General features: G+C 38.7%; 1 protein-coding gene, 2 non-coding genes and 1 pseudogene across 3 annotated transcripts; 3 read left to right on the top strand and 1 right to left on the bottom strand.

Moving 5' to 3' along the window:
- Positions 1 to 8,570: 8,570 nt before the first annotated feature.
- Positions 8,571 to 9,239, bottom strand: LOC113275307 (uncharacterized protein Mb2253c-like). The gene has a single exon (XM_026524796.1). The coding sequence runs from the start codon at positions 9,237 to 9,239 to the stop codon at positions 8,571 to 8,573; it is 669 nt and encodes a 222-aa protein (XP_026380581.1).
- A 7,910-nt stretch (positions 9,240 to 17,149) lies between these two features.
- On the top strand, positions 17,150 to 17,225 carry LOC113342452 (annotated as a pseudogene).
- Positions 17,226 to 17,269: 44 nt separating this feature from the next.
- LOC113341957 lies at positions 17,270 to 17,383 on the top strand. The gene has a single exon (XR_003356264.1). It is a non-coding gene; the product is annotated as a small nucleolar RNA Z278 (small nucleolar RNA).
- Positions 17,384 to 17,501: 118 nt separating this feature from the next.
- Positions 17,502 to 17,610, top strand: LOC113342320. Its single transcript, XR_003356604.1, has one exon. It is a non-coding gene; the product is annotated as a small nucleolar RNA snoR97 (small nucleolar RNA).
- Positions 17,611 to 20,614: the final 3,004 nt, after the last annotated feature.

Genomic DNA, 20,614 nt, shown 5'->3' with positions numbered 1-20,614 from the left:
GCTAGAAGATTTCTGTGAAGAGTTTCTAAAGAGAATCGGTATTTTGCTAGGAGTTCTACAAGTGCTGAAGAAGGTATTACATCTAGTCCGAATAGGTAGTAGGAATTTGGTGTAACAACTTATTATCAGTGTGTGTTTATTCTGGATTAGGTCCCGGGGTTTTTCTGCATTTGCGGTTTTCTCGTTAACAAAATCTGATGTCTGTGTTATTTCTTTTCCGCATTATATTTTATTTATATAATTGAAATAATACATGTTGTACGTTAATCAATCATAGTTGTTAAATCTGACCTTGTTTGTTGGATAAAACTTGATTGATCTTGAACAATTGATTTTTTTATTTTCACATTGTTAGACCAGTCTGGACTAACCCTATTTCAAGTGGACACTGTGTTGAAATATTCCTTTAGTGATTGTTGATTAAAAAGGTTTATACACGGTGGATATTGAATAGGTTGTGATTAAAATAAAAGACTTTGTTTCAAGAGCTTCACACTAAAATCAGGTTTACAGACTTGTCTCTGTTTAACTTTGATTGTGTTGAAATACAGATATTAAACTCTTTCATATACTTTACTCTAGATTGAGTCTGACGGTCTAGTTGATTCTCTAGAAAGTATATTGGAGTTTGTCTATTCAGATTGGCAAACAAAATATTGGGTGGTGTTGTTAGACCCCCGCTTTTTTAATTGGTATCAGAGCAGGCCAACACGCTAAGACCTCATAAGTCTGTGTTTGTAGCAATCTGATTCGATGGACATATGTGCTATCTCTATAAACGTACCACCAGCCTTTGATGGCACTAATTACTTATGGTGCAAAATTGCTATACGAGCTTTTCTTCAAGCGCGTGATTTTCAATCATGGGTATATATAGTTATTGGCTATGATGCTCCCGTTGTGGCAGCTGGAGATGTAATCGTTCCCAAGAACATTGGTGAATACAGTCCTGCCGAGATACTTGCTGCAAATCAAAACTCCGACGGTTTGAATGCTATCATCCATGCCATTACCCCAGATCTCCAGCACCACGTGACTACGAGCAATAAGTCTAAAGATGCTTGGGATATCTTAGAAACCGTATTCGAAGGGAATGCCGCAGAGAAAGAAGCAAGGCTTCAAAATCTAGATTCTGACTAGGAAAACCTCCGCATGTCTGATGATGAAACATTTGATGAGTTTAATCACAAAGTGTCTGAAATTGTTAATGCATCTTTTGCATTAGGTAAGATTATTCCTGAAAAGGACATTGTGATAAAAATTCTCAGATCTTTACTATCTAGATACAATTCTAAGAAATATGCCATTGAAGAAGCAAACGATCTTTCTACACTCTCCAGAAATACTCTTGTTGGAAAGTTAAAGATCTTTGATAATGAACACGCTAGAAAAGAGGTGATTTCTCTTAAAGCTGCAAACAATTCTGAATACTCTAAGGATAAATCTGGTTCGCCAGATACTAAGGATGTTACTCCTCGACAATTTAGAAAATTCTTGAGAGACAAGAAAAAGAGTTTTTCTAAAGGTGCAACATATCCTAATGATGATGTACAATGCTATAACTGTCGAGGTTTTGGGCACTTGTCTGCAGTATGTCCTAGCTGGAGTCGTAGACAATCGGCATATGAAGCAGACTTGCCTACTCTTGATGATGGACCTGAATATTATAATCCTAAAAAGCTCATAGGCGAGGTTGCATTAGCTTCTGGAAAAATTCTTTCTGATACTGATTCTGATTCTAACGAAGAAGTATTCCATGATGATCCAGTAGCTAATAATCTTCTTAAAGAAAGTCATGGGAAACTCTCGGAGGCTGAAAGCACCATTTTCAATGAGAAAGTTAAATATGATAGACTTCATAGTCAGAATAAAGACTTTCAAGACCAACTTGATTCTATTGGTGCAAGAGATTATCTCAACGAAATAAGAAAGCTTAAAGAAGAAATTGCCGAAGGTCGAGATCGGGAAGTTACTCTTCAAGCAAAGCTAGATAACTTGGAGGATATTGATATGAACTTGTTATTTGATTCGGAACGAGAAGATATCAAAGTTCAATGTGAATCATCCAAGAATGATCTAGTTATTGCACTTGAGAAGGTCAAAAGTTTGGAATAAGAAAACTTGAGCTTAAAAGAGAGTTTGTCTAGAAATAGCAGATCAGATAAATTAACCTCGATATTGGGAGCATGTAGAATTCATCGTGATACAAGAGGATTGGGTTATGAAGGAATAAACGCTCCTAGTATTTGCAAAGAGGTAAAATTTATCAAAGCTAAATATTCTTCTCAACCAAAACCTTCCACGGTTGACAAACGTAAAGTATCTCTACCAACTACGGATGACGAAAAGAAGAAATCCTGCCAAGCTCCAAAGTAAGCACATACACATTCAGGTAATACTAAACATAACTTTTTCCATTATACTAAACATTGTTTTTATTGTTGAAAACCAGGTCACTTGCAAAGGAATTGAAGATTTCTTAAACGAGATAAAACCAGATATGATTCTGTTAGGATGACAAGATCTGATGTTCCAAACTGGAGAAAAACTGAGTCTCATAATATCAGTTCTTTCAGTATTCCCCCAAAGAAGTTTCACAATTATATTGGTGAGAATAAGAAAGACGTTGCTCCAAAAGCTACTCATAAATGGGTACCAAAGAAGACCAATAAAGCAACGAGTTTTATTAAGAAGGATCTCCCAGACAAGAGTTTGACAAGGGATAACATCTTAAAAAGGTATGGAACATTTATTGAAAGTTTCAAGGAAGTTTTTAATTTCCTAGATTCCATGCATGATTTTGTTTCGAATACCTGTAGTGAGCAAGATTTTGCTCTCCTCAGCACAACCTGATTGTGTTGAAAGTGCATCCTCGCCAAGAAGCTCTAATAAATGCGGTGAGGATTGCAAAAGAATTGGGGCACACATATTAAGTTGGGAAATTTCTGAATATGTGGAACAATTTATTGTTTCGAGTTGAGTTTAACTCGCTTATATATTCCTCGAAACGTGTGTTGGTAAGCTTTCACTTCAATCAAGTTTATCTTCACCTAGTGACGAAAGTCATGAAAAGTTTCAATTACTTTGAGAATTGCTCTGACGTGAATCGGTCTGTGAATAACGGCTACATAGTGCCCTCTGAGAATGTCTGAATGATTGAAATGAGAGTTTAGATTACATAACCATATATTCCTTGAACCAAAGTTTTCGAACTTTGTTGAATCAAGAGAAATCAGAAGGATTATGGAATTGGCTTGCCGAATCCGCGAACCCAGTCCGCAGACTCAGTCCGCGAACTGTCGGAAGTTTTCGACCGAGAATTTCTGCTGGATTTTCCAAAACTCGTTTGTGTGCTAAGTCCGCGAACTCAGTCCGCGAACCAGTCAGCGAACTGGCGGAAGCTCTCTTTCGAGAATTTCTTCTGAGTTTGGAAAACTCAACCGGTTTACTTAAGTCCGCGAACTTGTTTGTGAAATTAAGAGGTTATGATCTAAAAATGTTCTCTGAACATGAAACATTAAATTACTAAGGAATGCTTTATGCAAACCGTGGGAGCCGATTCAATCGCATCGAATCATCTTTGTTTCAATTGTTTCTTGTGTAGTTACATAAGATCTCATAGCAATTGAACAACTCTCTAACTAGTTCATTTGATTCAATTGAACTAGTTATGGTGAAGAAGAATATGGTTTATATGGAAGTGATCATATGTCTAGATACCACATGTATGAGTCTTAGTTACCTAACTTGATTTGTGATTGAAATTCTTAAATTTAACAGGTTAGAAGCAATTATCAAAGCCATGTATGTTGGTTTTTATTGTCAAAGAAACTTTTTCATACTCTTATGGTAACCATTCTCGGTGTAAATCCTTGTGAAAAAGTTTATTCTTCCTTCTAAGTACTTCAAGTCTTGTTTATACAAGTTCGTATCTTAGAAAAGATGATCACATATTGTGTATTGTTAACATGAGATAGTTCTAAACTTTTTAGTAACATGATCTCATGAGAGACTTTCAATGATTGGTTCTTAAATTATATCTCCTTGTAGGATTTCTAAGATCCACTTTAAATCCTTCTCTCTGGAGTAAGGTCGCTCTTGTTGTTCTTTCGGGAATGACATCAAATGGGGGAGAGTTCTTTTGAACTTGTGCTTAATGGTAATATCTTGCGGGGAGTGCAGCTGTGGAATTTTATAGGGGTTATATTGTATCTTAAAACTCCTTGATGAATGCTGTTAGCTTCGGATATTATATTGCATCTAAATTAAGTCGGTATGTATTTTTATTTTGGTCATGAAATGTCTCTTGTGGAAATTTCATTATGATCCCATTCTTGTACCTTTGCCAATTTTATTGACAAAAAGGGGGAGAAATAATGTAGTTCACACTACAAATACATATGGTTTTCGGATCATTGTGTAAGGGGGAGTGGTTTCCAAAATCGAGATGGAGTATTGACTAAGGGGGAGTGATACATATCACCGTAGTATTATTGTCAAAGTTGTGATACAATGAAACTTTGATGTTGTGTAATAATATTATGATGGATCTTCAACAAGTACAGGATGAACACATGAAGAGTTGAAGAACCAAGGAAATCAAAACTGTAGTTTTTACTTTCAACAAGTACAAGCCATATGTAAAATGGTTTTGTCACTAAAATTGACAAGGGGGAGATTGTTAGAGCACTGCTCGGTTGAACCCACTAGCGTTGGTATGTCAAGTTAGTTGTCAATTTTAGTTGCCAAAATGCATTCTTGATTTAGCATACTAAAGATAGTTTCGGACTAGATTAGGTCTAAGAAGTTGAATTGAAGCTATCCTTAAAGGATGAAGATTGAAGATTGAAGACTACAAGAAGTCATCAACAAGTACTTCATCAACGAAGGTATGTGATTGATTTCATTTGGATTCTTGTTCAATTCTACCTTTCTAATCTATCAATATATATGCTCACTACATGGAACAATTCCGATGACGGTAAATGTACATTTATGTATATATACTTGAGGTTATTTGATTCATGACCTTGGTGATAATAACCTTTATCCCTATAAAGGATCTCACTCAATTTCGAGTTATAACGACAAAGTTATGAGTGATTTAAGTTTATTAGTAGGAAACGTTCCATGGGATTTGGAGTGGTCCGCGAACTTGGGCCAAATACGTGACTAAAAGAGATTTTTGGTCAAGTTGGTGATGTTTCCTTATCTATGCAAGTTAGCTATTGGTCCAAACACTTTTCATTACCATATTAAAGTGTTTGTGATTCATGCCTAAGTTAAAATGTGATTTATTCACATAAATATAATTTTTGCTAAATAAGTTATTTATTTAATTATTTTGGCAAGATTTTTAACTTAGGTAAGACTCCCATATTTAGGAGAGTCTTGTAAAAGGAAAATAGCTTTGCTTAGCTTCCAAGCTATTGTTCATTATAAATAATGAGTTCACGAGTTTACATGTTTTCATCCCTTTGGAAAATTGGTGTAAGCTCTGCAAGTTGTTTTCCACGTCTTCCGTTCTTCGTGAACGAGAGTGAGACAAAAGTATTTGTATTAGGGATCACAAAGCCAAGTTGGAATTAATCTTCGTGATTGATCATACAACTTGTAATCTAGGTTTTTCACCTCTTATCTATTATAAGGTTTTCTCTTCTGATATATAACCATTCAAGAGTTGTTGATCATAAACCCTAGGTTTTGATAGATTTCAGTTTGCGATCGTATACCAACACTTGTAAGTCGAAATTGGAGACTAGAAAGAAAAACTTCTTTTGAGGCATCTCGAAAAAATCCTTGAGAAGTTTTAAACATGATATCTCTAGATTTATTCTAATTGTTCTTGTGGTAGATTTATTAGGGTTTTCTTAACTTGAAAATTGATCTTTGGAATCACCCAAGTTTACTTACGGAAATCAGGTTCACGGACTCCTGGTGTGTACGTATACTGATTGTAAGTTAAAACCCTAATCTACAAGTTTGTTTTGATATTATTTTTAACTAGTAATTATTTTAAAAAATAAACATAAGATTTCCAAAACCTTGATTCACATATAAAGGGAAATCAAACTGGTGTTTTGTGCAAACAAAATATCAAATCGTATCGATCGTTGTGGTGTATCTTCTAAAGAGAACTTTGGGTTCTGCTAGAATATTTGTGTGAAGAGTTCCTAAAGAGAATCGGTATTCTGCTAGGAGTTCTACAAGTGCTGAAGAAGGTATTACATCTAGTCCGAATAGGTAGTAGGAATTTGGTGTAACAGCTTATTATCAGTGTGTGTTTATTCTGGATTAGGTCCCGGGGTTTTTCTGCATTTGCGGTTTCCTCGTTAACAAAATATGATGTCTGTGTTATTTCTTTTCCGCATTATATTTTATTTATATAATTGAAATAATACAAGTTGTACGTTAATCAATCATAGTTGTTAAATCTGACCTTGTTTGTTGGATAAGACTTGATTGATCTTGAACAATTGATTTTTTTATTTTCACATTTTTAGACCAGTCTTGACTAACCCTATTTCAAGTGGACACTGTGTTGAAATATTCCTGTAGTGATTGTTGCTTAAAAAGGTTTATGCACGATGGATATTGAATAGGTTGTGATTAAAATAAAAGACTTTGTTTCAAGAGCTTCACACTAAAATCAGGTTTACAGACTTGTTTCTGTTTAACTTTGATTGTGTTGAAATAGAGATATTAAAATCTTTGATATACTTTACTCTAGATTGAGTCTGACTGTCTAGTTGATTCTCTAGAAAGTATATTGGAGTTTGTCTATTCAGATTGCCAAACGAAATATTGGGTGGTGTTGTTAGACCCCCGCTTTTTCAATTGGCATTCCCGCAGGCTTTTGTCAGTCGATCGGGCGCCATTGGCATTTCCGCAACCTTTTGTCAGTCGATCAGGCGTCATTAGCATTCCTGCAACCTTTAGTAAATTTGTCAGCCGATCAGGTGCCATTGGTGTTCCCGCAGCCTTTTGTCAGTCGATCGGGTGCCATTGGCATCCCCGCGACCTTTGTAATATCAAAAGTTGGCTTTTATTCGAAACAAGAGTTTTTACATTGATATGTTTATGCATAAAACTTCTTTAGCCATTTATCATTAATCGGTGACTTTACCTTTGTGTCATTTATGCGTCTGAGCTTGTAATACCCGCTTTCTGCTACCTTCCTTACTCTGAAAGGTCCTTCCCAGTTTGCGGCGAATTTCCCTGCACTAGCATTTCTTTGCACATGAGGAGCGATCTTAAGGACCAAATCGTCTACCTCAAATTTCCTTTCTTTTACATTCTGATTATAATAATTTGTTGTGTGCTTCCTGTACGCCTTAGCAATCCGTTCTGTCTGGGATCTCCTTTATTCTATTGTATGTAAATGGATAAAGCGGCTTACTTCGTTCGGTGTCGTATGACTAGCCATTGCTACCCTCGCGAATGGAATTGCAATATCTGCTGGCAATATCGCGTCCTCCCCGTAAACCAGAGAATATGGCGGCGCCCCCGTGGAACTTCCTTTCGAGATTCTGTATGCCCATACCGCGAGCGGGAGCTGCTCATGCCACTCTCTGTGGTGGTCCTCCACTATCCTGCTCAAGATATGGATGAGCGTCTTATTGCTCGCCTCGGATTGCCCGTTCCCTTGAGGATAGTAGGGGGATGACGTATAAAGCCTCACATTATATTGGCATAGCAAATCTATCACGTCCTTGTTTACGAACGATTTTGCATTATCCGCTCTGATAATCATGGGCGCGCCAAATGTGCAGATGATGTAATCTTTGATAAATGCTGCAATAGTTGCCCCGACATAGTCTTTGAGAGGTATCGCTTCGACCCATTTCGTGGTGTACTCGGTGGTAGTTATTATGTTTTTGTGCGCTTCGAGGACATCGGGTTGATCTGCCATATAATGTCTAAAGCCCAACTGTGGAACGGTCATGGTGTTACCACGCTATGAAGCAAGGTGTGGGGTGTTCTGATTAGGTCTCTGTGTGTTTGGCAGTTGAGGCATCTTCTCACATGTTCTGCGGTATCGCTTTCCATAGTGGGCCAGTAAAATCCGCCTTCATAGAGCTGCAGAAACAACTTCCGCATTCCTTGATGTTCTGTATTATGGGACCGAGTCATTACTTCAGCGGCCTCCTCGTCCGATAAGCACCTTGACATAGCCTTACTATAGCTTCTGCGGTAGACGATCCCCTCATGCATGAAAAAACGCGCCGCTTTCTTTTTGGTTTTTAGGGACGCCTGCCTGTCGCTGGGTAATTTGCCGTTTTGGATGAAATCCATATATGGTTGTTTCCAATCTACCCATTCGACTGTGCAGACCTCAGCGGGTTGTAGTGGGGCTTGGAAATCGGCGCAACTGTCTTGGAGGGACGCTGCTTGTGCTGACATACTAGGCCAGTATACCCCTCTCCTCTGAAGATTTATGTAGAGGTGAACTACTGCGGTTTGCCCACATGTTGTCACGTGTAGCTTCTGGAGTATTTTTTCTGCTTCTCTCTTATTTACGCACCTGACAAGAGATCCCCCTGTTGGTCGATAGTAAAGAAATCCTTGGATCAATACGAATTGTTCAGAGTTTGGGTAGGTATTAAACGATCCTCCTCCATTTTGGTCAGATCGTCGATGTAAGTCCGCCTCCAATCATCTGCCTCTTCGAAGGCCATGTCTTCTTTCCAGGTGCTGGCCAGCTCCTTCCTTCTAACTGTTACCGTACCCTCTTCCTTATCGTTTAGCTGTATCTTGCTAGCTAGTGTTTCCAGGGCATCTGCGTGTTTGTTCTTGCCTCTGCCTGTATGATCTAGGGTCGACCCTGTCTGACTTATCAGGTTTTGAGCCTCTGCTTGATATGGAGCTAAATGTGGCTCTTTGACGTGGAAATCCCCGTTGACTTGGTTAGTCACCAACCTCGAGTCACCTTTTATCTCGACGCCTTCCAAGTCAAGCTCCTTAGCCATTCTGAGCCCTAGGATCAAAGCTTCATATTCGGCGACTTTATTACTGTAGGGGAAGTCCAACTTGAATGAATATGAGAGAAATTCTCCTTGTGGTGCTTCGAACACTACTCCCACTCCTCCGACAGTATCATATGACGACCCATCAAAAAACATGGTCCAAGGCTTGTTAATATCGGTGGAAGCTACCTGTCCCGGCACCCGGTCGGGAATCTCGTCATCCCCCCCCCCCCAGTAAACATAGCCATTAGGTCGGTGATCGCGTGCCCTCATACTCCTTTAGGTCGTTAATAATCGAGTTCTAACTCTGATAGTTGTAACATCCATCGGGCTGTTCTCCTAGTCAGGACAGGCTTAGAGGCGAGGTAAGCTATGGGGTTTGTCGCGGCTACAACGATCGTCTTATGCGTCAGAAGATACAGCCTTAGTTTCTGTGTTGCGTAAATGAGGGCTAGGCATGCTTGTTCTACTCGTGGTTATCTCAATTCTGCATCTCTCAAAACCTGACTCACGTAATAGATGGGTGATAATTTGTTTCCTCCCATTTCTTGTGCCAGGACTTCTCCTATGGCTGAGCTTGTGAATGTCGTGTATAAGTAAAGAGGCACCCCTTTTATTGGTGGTTTGAGAACTTGGGGGATGTCGAGGCATTTCTTTAGTTTTTCAAACGCGACCTGTTGAGTCTCCTCCCATTTGAAGATAGTCCCTTTCCTTAGTAAGGGCAAGAATGCCGACATTATCTGAGCCAAACCAGGCACGAAGCGTCGTATATAAGATATTCGTCCTATAAATGCCTGGAGCTCTTTGGTATTAGTTGGTGGTACCATAGTCATAATAGCCTCGACCTTACTTGGATCCACCTGAATCCCTTCATTGGTTAAAACGAATCCCAAGAAATTTCCAGATGTTACTCCAAAGGCGCACTTGAGCGGGTTCATCTTGAGTTGGTACTTACTACATCTTTCGAAGATCGTCTTTAAGTGAGATTCGTGGCTCTCGGTCTCCGAAGTCTTAACAACGATATCTTCCACATATAACTCTACCGTCTGATGCAGTAGATCGTGGAGTATGGATGTCATAACGCGCTGGTATCGTGGCACCGGCGTGTTTTAGCCCGAAGGGCATCAAAACGTAGTAGAAATTCCCATATGGAGTTTGGAAAGCAGTCTTATTTGCATCTTCCTCGGTCATCTTTATTTGGTTATATCCGTTAAACCCATCCATGAAAGAGAAGCGCGTTGCCTCCAGTTGCGTACAACGTTAGGTCGATGTTGGGTAGTGGGAAATCATCTTTGGGATAAGCCCGATTGAGATCCCTATAGTCTATGCAACATCGGATCTTTCCATTCTTCTTCACCACTGAGACGATGTTGGCTAACCAGGTCGGGTGCTGGATAGGTTTGATGAACTTGGCTTTCAACAAGCGTTCCACTTCTTCTTTTATTGCGAGAGCGGTAGCCCTCGGAAACTCTCTACTTCTTTGTTTTATTGGATGGAATTCAGGAGATACTCTGAGGTTATGAGCTACGAGGCTGCTATCTAGACCCGGCATTTCGTCATAATCGTAAGCGAAAACATCTTTGTATTCCCTGAGCAAGGCGATCAATGCTTCTCTTTCTTCCGCTTCCAGGATTTTACTGATCATGATCGGTCGCTTGTCTTCTTCTGTTGCGATGTTAATTTCTTCTATGCCGTCCATGGTGAGATCTTCGGGGGCTCGTTCCTCTGCAGACTGTGTGCTCGTGTTAAGTAGTTCCCGTAATTCCTCATCATCGATTTTATTGTATGGTAGCTCGCTTAGGTTTTTCTCGTCCGAGGGGGCCCCTACATCAAGTGTTTCGGAGTTTTGCATGCTTATAGACGCTCCCTCGGTTAATTGCTATAAGCGGTACACATGCCCCCCGTCTGGTCTTGAGAAACACTGGAATCTAGGTTGCTCTTCGTGTTTCCGCTTTCTTTCCGCAGGGAACGTCATCCTAGACGGGCTAAAGAATGACTTGGTCGGCTCCGTCTTCTCTTCCTCACTCTATTTCGACAGCGGGGTAAGTTTCACGTCGGGGATTTCATCCGCCTCCTTAGCCAAATCATAAAAAACCGCATCTGCCATGCAAGCTTCTTCCGGGTCAAAGGGGTGGCTCGTGGATGGTATCCGAAATTGCCTTCCTCCTATGTTAGTTTTGACACACTGATGGTATGTTGACGCTACCACTTTATGGTTGAGTAACCACCCTCGCCCTAGCAGTACATGGAACGTCGTATCGTCTTCTAGTACATCGAAAGGGGTAAGTCCACGAATAGGACCAATATTCATAACCAAATGGACAATCCCAATTTCCGTCTGAGTATGCCCTCCAAATCCTTTCACCGTCGTGGTTCACATTTTAATTGCCGACTGATGTACTCCAAGAAAGTCCATTGTGTGTGTAGAGATTAGATTTAAATATGCGCCTCCATATACGAAGGACCTCTTCAAAGGAACCTTATTGATATACGCAGTCAGATATAAGGGTCTAAGTGCTCTCCCGGATAGCAAATATCCTCGTCTGTGAATACGATAGCTTCTTTTGGGAGGGAATCGTAAGGCCTTCCTACCGCAATTGCTGCAATAGCTTTGGCCGCTTCCCTGTTTTGATCCTCGCTAAAACCTAGCGAGTCAAAAAACTGCAGGGCCAACACTGTACCCGCGAATTTGCTAGCGACGCCGCCTGTATTTGTAAATGCGCGGCCTTCTGTGGCGACCTCGCATGCTTCTTCATCCTTTTTTTTTGGGTTGCCATTCGTCTCCGCTGGGATCATGAGAAAGCATCATTACCTGATTTTGAGTCGCTTTTCCTCCCTCAGAATCTCCCATTTAGATTTCTCCCACTTCCAGTTTCTTCTGAAACATTCTTCTTAGGTTATAGCAGTCGACCGTGGGATGTTGTACTCTGCGATGGAAGTGACAGTACCTGGCATTGCTCTTCTGGATATCGTTGGGATCCGCCCTTGTTGGAGGCAACTGAATTTCTTTATTCGCCACCCACTGCTCTAGGAGCCCGATGATCTGCTCTTTACTACAAGGCAATGTGGGAGGAAGCGGTTGATCCCTGTATGACTGATTTGTTTGCGCGCCCCAGCCTTCTTGGTTGTTGTTTGCGCGGGTGTTCCTTGGTGTTGTTGAGATAGTGTTGACTACCTTGCGCCAGACATAATCCGAGTTGTTCTCTTCAACACAGTCGGCGATTCTTGCTGCCGCTTCTTCCAGCTCGACGAAGGTTGGGAATCGGAAGTTCACTAGGCTTTTCTTGAAACATGGTATCATTCCGTGTACGCAGATCTTCACTATTGCATCTTCTTTAACAACCTCATGGCAATCCAGCGCGAAATGACGATACCGAGTGATATACTTCCCTATATCTTCCCCTAACCGCTGGTTACATTTACTCAAGTCGATGGTCGTGACTTTCCTTTTTGCAGAGTAAAACTTTCTGAGGAAATGTGTGCACAGGTACGTCCATGAGCTGATGCTTACGGGCTTTAGGTTATCATACCAAGAGAAGGCCGTCTCAGTCAACGACTTCCGGAACTCCCTTAAGCATAATTTCCCATCTGAGGCTTGATCCTTCATAGAAGCGATGAATCGGCTAATATGTTCTCGCGCGTTCCCTTGTCCATCATGCACTTTGAACTTTGGTGAAGTATAATCCTCTGGATATTGATAATCCACGACCTCAGGGGTGTACGGGCTTGCCATAATATCGTAATTATTCTGTTTTACCACTTTGTAGTTTGTCGCCTCCTGCGGCGTCATTCCGTGATCCTCTCCTTTATCCTCGGCACTTTCTAAGGCTTCCTTGGCGCTTTGCTCGTTACTAGCTTCTTTCAGCAATCTTCTCAACTCTCTTTCCCTGCGGATGTGTTCCTCCAACTCTTTCTGCATTTCCTTCAAAGTAGATTATGCGAGTGACGTGCTTCCGCCCTCTAGTTGCTTATCCTTCTCCTTTGTCGCTTCATGTCTTCTCGCTTGTAAGATTGGGTCCGTCACTATCCCTATCCGCTTCCCTTCTAGATTATGGGGTGGATTATTCAACTAACCGCTAGTCGCGTTTGGGCTAGTACCGCTCGGCTGCATCATGATAGACTAGGCACGAGCCTCCAGGTGTGGACGCCAAATGTTAATACCGGAATTCTCGTTAGGTTCTACCCGTCCTAGTGTACCAAGATGACCTCACTTTTCTTAGAATAGTAGTATGAGAGAGAGTTCCCTTTCCATTGTACCTTGTCCTTCCTTATATAGACTTTCCAAAAGCCCCTTCTTTTTATGACATCTTGACATGTGTCCTAAACCTCCTTAATTACTACTAATGCCATCCCTTCTCTAATATAACCTCCTTCTTCTTTGTTAATTCCTTCATTGTCCCTTCCACCTCATGGATACTTCGTTGGTGGACTTGGGCCCTAGTCCCTATGTTCCATGTGTGGCCTTTCCCTTCTTTGGGGCACCCTAGCCTGGTTAAGGGAAGTTATTTTTCATGTATCAACAATCATCATCATCTTGAAATCCTTGTTTTTGTTGATGTGATCATATCATATAGTGTACTCCTCATTCAACCAGTACAATAAATCCTTATCACTAATTCATAATACGAAGAGAGTCATTGCAACAAAGAGTTAGGTGGAAAAGAGGATAACGGAAATGTCTGGTTGCTTTTGCTTCCATTATAATCTGCTTCTTCTCAGTTCCACGGCCCAAAAGGTATTGGAATAAAAAGTGGTAACTTGATTCCTAATGAGTCTAAATCGGAGACAGTAAATATAACAGAGTTGATTATCCGGAGTAGAATCAACCTTTAACAGAATTAATGGAAGATTGGAAACAATTAAAGCTTAATGATTGGGTCATGAAAGATGGGTTATATGCAATTTCTTCGGTGGGTTCGTTTATGTTGGGGGTGTTGAGTTTTTCGTACTCAGTTGATTGTGATACAGGCAATTTACATTTGATAAAATTGTTATTCTTGTTATATTGAATTGTAAAGCATATGAAAAGTTATGATCAAAGTTGATCGAGATAGTGATGGTGCATAGAATTTAGGATTTTTTTTTTTGGATCAGGATCAAAGTGAGTATTATGATCCTTAGGTTCAACGAAAAAGATAGATTGATTATGCATACAAGGTGTTTGTTGAAATGTGTCTGTATACATGGTTGTGTTTCTAACAAGAGTTAGGAATGATTGTCATTTAACTATTTTGGAAGGGTGTTTTGGTAAACAAAATAACGGTCAAAGTTAGTCTATCACCCTAATGCATCAACGGCATATTCTACGATCTAGACCCTAATTAGACAATAGACTTATGATCCTTTTACAAAATATCTCTTCTTTCTCTCTTTAATACATTTTTTTCCCCAGTACCATCATGGAAAAAAGAATTATGAAGCACAACATAAGAGGCCTTGGAAACATGAATCGGTTTTCACCTCTTGAAGACCTATCAACCAGACTACAATCCAGAGGTGAATAATGATGATGAAACTACTCAAAACACTCAACCAATTCAAGACAGTCAACCTACTTAAGACAATGAAGATGGTACTTCCACTCCAATGACTATGGATAAAGATTTGGAGGATATAGAAATGTTTGGTAGCTCACTATCTACTTCTGGTTCTGAAACCTCAGACATATCTCGTAGAAGACGTTATTTCGAACAAACATATGATGATAAAGGTGCAGGGGGAGATGCTTCCAGACGAAGGGCTCGTGAGTCTAAAGCATCGCAAAGAGCGGATGACAAAATGGATATGCTCATCGAACTGCTTGAAAAATCGCAAGCACAAAGAGTTTCCAAGTATGAAACAGAGGAAGCGTACCTTAAGAAGCACATGGAATACTCTACAATAATCTTGGCACAAACCCAACAAACAGAAATTGACTTGAGGATCCTATGCCAAAATTTGAATGAAATAGCGGATTGAGAGAAACCCCTTTACAAAAATGGAGGAACGAGATTTTGATCCGTAATGACTTAGAACCTATCGCCTAAATTAAAGTGATATATTAGTAATAATTTAAGTTATTTAGAAGTTCATTTTTAAGTTTTAATTAGAAGTATAATTTCAGTTTCAATGTTCCTTTTAAATTTTTAGAAGTAGAATTTTAATTTCAATAACATTGTAATTTGTAACCTTGTTTTGCAATGTAATGAAAGATTTGCTTAGTTTAGTAAATTTTTAAATTTTGAAACAAACAACCATTGGAACAAATTGTCAAACATTTCACAATCCAATATTTGAAAACATAGCTGTTACTGGTGTAAATTAGGTGTAGGAAAAAAAACAGGAACATTTCAAAATTCAAAATTTGTAAAAAAATAGTCGTTGGTGGTGTAAACTAGGTGTAGGGGAAAAAAAGGTCAAATCCTGTCTGCCTATACGGTTCAGTATGGGGAATCATTGCACCCCTGTCCAGCTGGCTCCAAAGCCCTTTTTAGGACCTATAAGAATTTTTTCTTTTTTTTTTTTTACAAACAAGCCTATTTTTGCATTTTTGCACCCTTAATTTCAGGTTGCACCCACAACAAATTTTTACACTCCTTCCCATGATTCTTGGCTCCGCCCCACCCACAAGACTTAGTCTAAGGTCATAGTTTTTATCTTCATATTTTTCGAAAAGCAGCTCTCTGAAACACTGACTGGAAATGTGGCCATGAAATGGAGTTTCCGAAACTTGTACTGAAACAATAGATTTACGTTTCAGTACAAGTTTTAAAAACTGGATTTCTTTGTCACATCCTTTAAATCCTCGGAATTCAATAACCAACCTTTGGGAGAGAGACAAAATGCACGGCAGTAATTAACCCACTGCACCGTCTTTAAATAAACATCTTGATGCAGCACCTCGGCGGGATGACATAGCAGAAGATGAAACGATTATTGAAAAGGAACTCTGACCGCGTTCAATTAACTCTTCTTTCGCATTTGTTGGTTTTGTTAAGAGGTTTCTTTTGTGTGTCTGTCTGTTTTGAATGAAAATACATAATACAGGATTTCTCCTCAGAGCATTATTACTTGTTGATGTTTTCTGGGGCATATGCCAAGTGGTACTTTTCAATTCTCTGATATAGGCAACACGTAAATTCTCCACAAAATTAACTTATTCATGGAATCCCTTTAGTAATATGAAAGTTCAATTTTGGATTCCTGAAAGTGCTTTGCCTTGTACAGAATATGACAACATTTTATGTGCATCTAGGACTGAAATGTTGCGCCTCTTCCAGTACTACAAGGTTTAAAGAATTTTTGTTTTAGTATTTTTTTTTTTGTTTTTTTTCTGGTACCAATAATTAATCTCTATTACATTAGTTTTCCCCCCTGCAAAGAGGATACATTCTTAAAGGTTCTATTGTTAACGGTTGGGATAATGATAGAGCTTCGTGTTCTAGTTTTTTTTTGCAGGATTTGGTGGAAAGATTAGGAATGGCGCTGATGGTTTGCTATGGGAATCATATTTTTAAAACTCAAACAATGCGGAAGACGTTTGGGCAGTTGGTGATGGTGGTATGCTGGCTAAACAGTGGGGGATTCAAACTCCAGTGGTTAACCTATTGGTGGTGGCGATATGGTGCTGGTGGTCAGAAGAGAAAAGAGATGTGCGGTGGGGTTATTTTTTGTTTTATTTTGGGCTGAATTAAAAGGAAGGATAGTTTAGACACTTTAATGCATTAGGGTTTTAGACTCTTTCCTATATATACACAATATGTATTAGGGTTTAACCATCGCCTTCCTTCCTTCAATATTTTATGTGTTCAGGCCCATTCCCTTTAATAGATTTTTTCTTTTTTAATTTTAGTTTTTAGGTTTGAGTATCTTGAGATTGATTTGAGTCAGTATGCCTTTGTTTACGTTTTAATGCGATGAATGATTTTATTTGATTGATTTTCTATTGGATCCTAGTTAGTTTTTGACGCGGCCAATGTTTTCTTATCTTTCATAAGTGATCTATATTCTCTCTATACCCGCATTAGAATAATATATAGCTGTTGTCTTCATCTTCTCGCGAAGAAGCTTTCCGAAAGTTCTCGTTGCTATATATCGATTTATATATTGGATTGAAGTACTTCGGAGAGCTCTTTCCGAGAAGATGAAACAAACAGAGCGAAGGAATGGAATACTTTTGGATTGTCAGTCGAAATAAATATATATGGCAGTGATTACAAACTCATAGCGTCTGAGATTAATTCATGATGCGATTTGAATATGGTTGAATTTTATGAGCCATTATTTATTTTCATGATAATATTCCTAGTTTTTTTAATTGAGAAGCCTGTGATGATGTTATCCAATTAATTGAGATGTAGTGGAACTGAGACCCTGTTTACAGGGAGAACCCCTTGGGGAAACTATATTCATATGACAATAATGGATCTAACTGAGGCATTATGACATTCTTCATACTTTTTTTTTTTAGTTTTTGCGTAATTGTTTAGTTTGTCTCGTATCACGTTTTGAGTTTCAATCCCATATACTTCATGTCCTGTTTAACTGGTGTGTTCGGATAACTTGTGGACATGAGACTGAAAGAACTCATACAGTGTGTGTTGGCCGTAGTAGCTTCTTCTCTCGTATTTTATGAGGAACGGAGCTTGATAACAGCACTACATTTTCTAAGTCAAAATTCTGACTAAAAACTTCAATATATTGTTGTCCTTTCACCAAGGATGTGTTACTGTTAGCACAGTTCAAAGGTCCAATGAATTTGAATGTTTAAACTACCTCCAAATTGTTAACTTATTTTTTGTAAGTTTGCTAGTTGATTTTATCTTTGGTAGTGCAGTAAATAAAAACCGGTTTTTGAATCTTTAACAAAGGATTCAAGTCGTGGGAATTGGATCCAAAAAGATAGAATTCATAAATACGTTTTCGGATCAAAATACCACTACTGTCATTTTTTCGGATCCAATTCCCACAGCTTCAGTCAAAGATTCTAAATACGTTTTTTTTTTCCAACTACTAGGCCTAAACTTACGCACTACACGTACCAAAGACAAAATCAAGTAAGCTAACAGTTTGAACGTGGTTGACACATTCAAATTCCCAACACATCCCTGTATCTTTATCAGTTCTTGCTCTTTCCCGAGGCGCACTCCCACAGAAAAATCTACAAGAGTTCAACAATCATCGAACTTCTTCAAATGCCATTTTTATAACAAGACAACAACAAATGTACGGATCTGTACAAGTGTCTCTGGTAGAGGCTTCCAGTCGGGTGTCTCTGGCGGGAGAGGCTTCCAGTCGGGTGTTTCATCCCAGGCCAAGGAATATGGATGTGGTTATAAACAATCGAAATAATTTCTTTTCATATGTGTTGTATAATGATCTTCGTTACTATTTGTAACATGGTTTTCTCGTTTATGGATTACATTTCGTAATACGAACAACAAAATAGAAAACAAGGATAGGAAAAAGATTATCAATCACAAAAATTAAACAAACTTACTTAAACAAACTTATTTCGATGTATTGAGGCGAGTAATCTCTTTACTCAAGACATGCTCTGTACTTCAGGCTGTTACAGGGCATATGTCTCCAGCATTCAACAATATCTTTGGGTCTTCTCGCAGCACTCGAGGATCACCAAACATCGAACGCGAAAGATGTAGCACAAACTCTTCTTTTGACTCTTGAAGACATCATGCAAATTCTAAAATTTCTAATACTAGTTTATTACTTTAAAACGCATTTTGCAATGGAGTATGTGTGGAGTTTATATAGGTTTAGAAGTGACTCTTGGTTAAATTCTTTCATGAAGAGTCACATCCCTTAGTGGAGATTCACATCCCTTGGGATAAGACACATCCTATTGAAAAGGTTCAAGTGAGTGGACACATCCATTCACACTAACTAACTCATATTTTTATTCAAAATTCCAACAATCCCCCACATTCAATAGAAATTCATGCAAAATTAATGCAGACACTAGAAAGAGTTTTTGCGGAACATCACTGCATCGGGAGAGATAGCTTTTGGCTTCGAATCTTTCGTAGTGAATACATACCGGGTTTACTAGTTGTTCAGTGAACGCGATGTCTTGAACTTCCCAACTTTATGAGTAAACCTATGCAATAGGTATCACACAGCTTATTTCCTTACATATTCGGTTCTCGGTTGGCTGTCGTAAAAGGATCATTTTTACGATGAATTCATAAAAAATTGTTGGCAATCTTGTGTATAAACTGCAATAAGAATCGAAGAAGGAAGAAGAATGCAAACCCAATTAGATAAACCAAAGTCAAGGCAAGGATTATATCCTCTAACCTTAAGACAGATTCACCCCGTACTGGTACTTATAACGGACTATCGATGTCTGTCTCCCAGGATACAACGACTTATTTCTCGATGTAGTAGCACTCCAAACTTCGAGAAACGGCGAACAAAAACTTAAAGTGATGAACTCTCTCTTTGGCACAAACTTAATTGATGATTCTAGAATGCAGTAGAATGATAATCACTACACGAAATCAGGGAATTTGTAACACCAGATTTTGTAAAGGATATTTTTTAAGTAACGTCGTATCGACGTTGGTAACTTTGTAACGTTGGATAATCGTTGCAATAATTGGTATCTGTTACAGAGTTTCGGGAGGGTTGTGGGTAATTACCTTCCTATCCTCAACTTAAATTGGCAAGTTACTACTATCGGCTCCCAATTTCATCTCACACTCAAGGGCTACCCAGCCTCCCAACGATTCTGGCTTTTTTCTCGAACATTTTTTTCCCATTATAACTCTTCATTTTAATTACCGAAAATCAGAAAACAAAACTAAAATCAATGAAATTAGTTTTTCGTTTTTTATTTTTATTTTTAATTATGCGAAAATTAAAAGAGAATAAATATGTCTAGAACAAATGAGAGCCTGAGACTTTCTCTACCCATTTCCCTTTTCCTCTCCGTTCATTTTACTCCATCGATTTGAGCTTGAGAAACATCAAGATGCAGCTGCAGAGAACTTCATTAACAACACGAATCAGTCAATTTTTCTGTGAATCATCGATGTAACCCTAAATTTAAGTTGAATCGATCTCTCATAGAAGTTTTGACACTGATTCACAATCTTGGAAATGCAAATCTGGGTTATCATCATCTAAGGTATTTCATTTATTGGTTTTTCCCTGAATCATTGTTTTTCAACATTTGGGGGCTTAATAATTTTACAAATTGGAGGTTAGAAACTATTGGTTTTGAATTAGAATGATGCAATTTCTAATGGTGTTTATGAACATGTATATCTTTTAGATTTATATATGATTGTAGATTTTAGGTTTATTGTTTTTGTGTTTGTTGAGTGTGATTAAGAAGATTTGTATATGCAATTGTGGATGTTGCAGTACATTGTATTATGTTTTAAGAATATCTCAGTGTACTTTGTAGGTTTATTGATAATTAGACTAAGTCAGACATAGTATTTTACTTGTTTGTAGGATGTAACAATTTGTTTATAGGATATCTCCATTTGTTTGTAAATGGGTGAACGAATCAATTGTGTATTGAAGCAGTAGCTCTAATGAGAATCCCAACCAGATTCAACAATTTAGATGAAAACCAAAGAGAAGCTATTGTTCATAATTTGTTCCCTTTGCCTAGTCAGATTCTAGTTCTTTATGAACAC

The sequence above is a fragment of the Papaver somniferum genome, chromosome 1 (genome assembly GCF_003573695.1).
Source record: "Papaver somniferum cultivar HN1 chromosome 1, ASM357369v1, whole genome shotgun sequence".
Lineage (NCBI taxonomy): Eukaryota > Viridiplantae > Streptophyta > Magnoliopsida > Ranunculales > Papaveraceae > Papaver > Papaver somniferum.
The sequence above is the reverse complement of the archived record's forward strand: the minus strand, read 5'-3'. Positions and strand labels throughout refer to the sequence as shown.

Excerpts from the sequence above, each read along its gene's own strand:
- LOC113275307 (XM_026524796.1), bottom strand. The coding sequence starts at position 9,239 with ATGAGGGCACGCGATCACCGACCTAATGGCTATGTTTACTGGGGGGGG.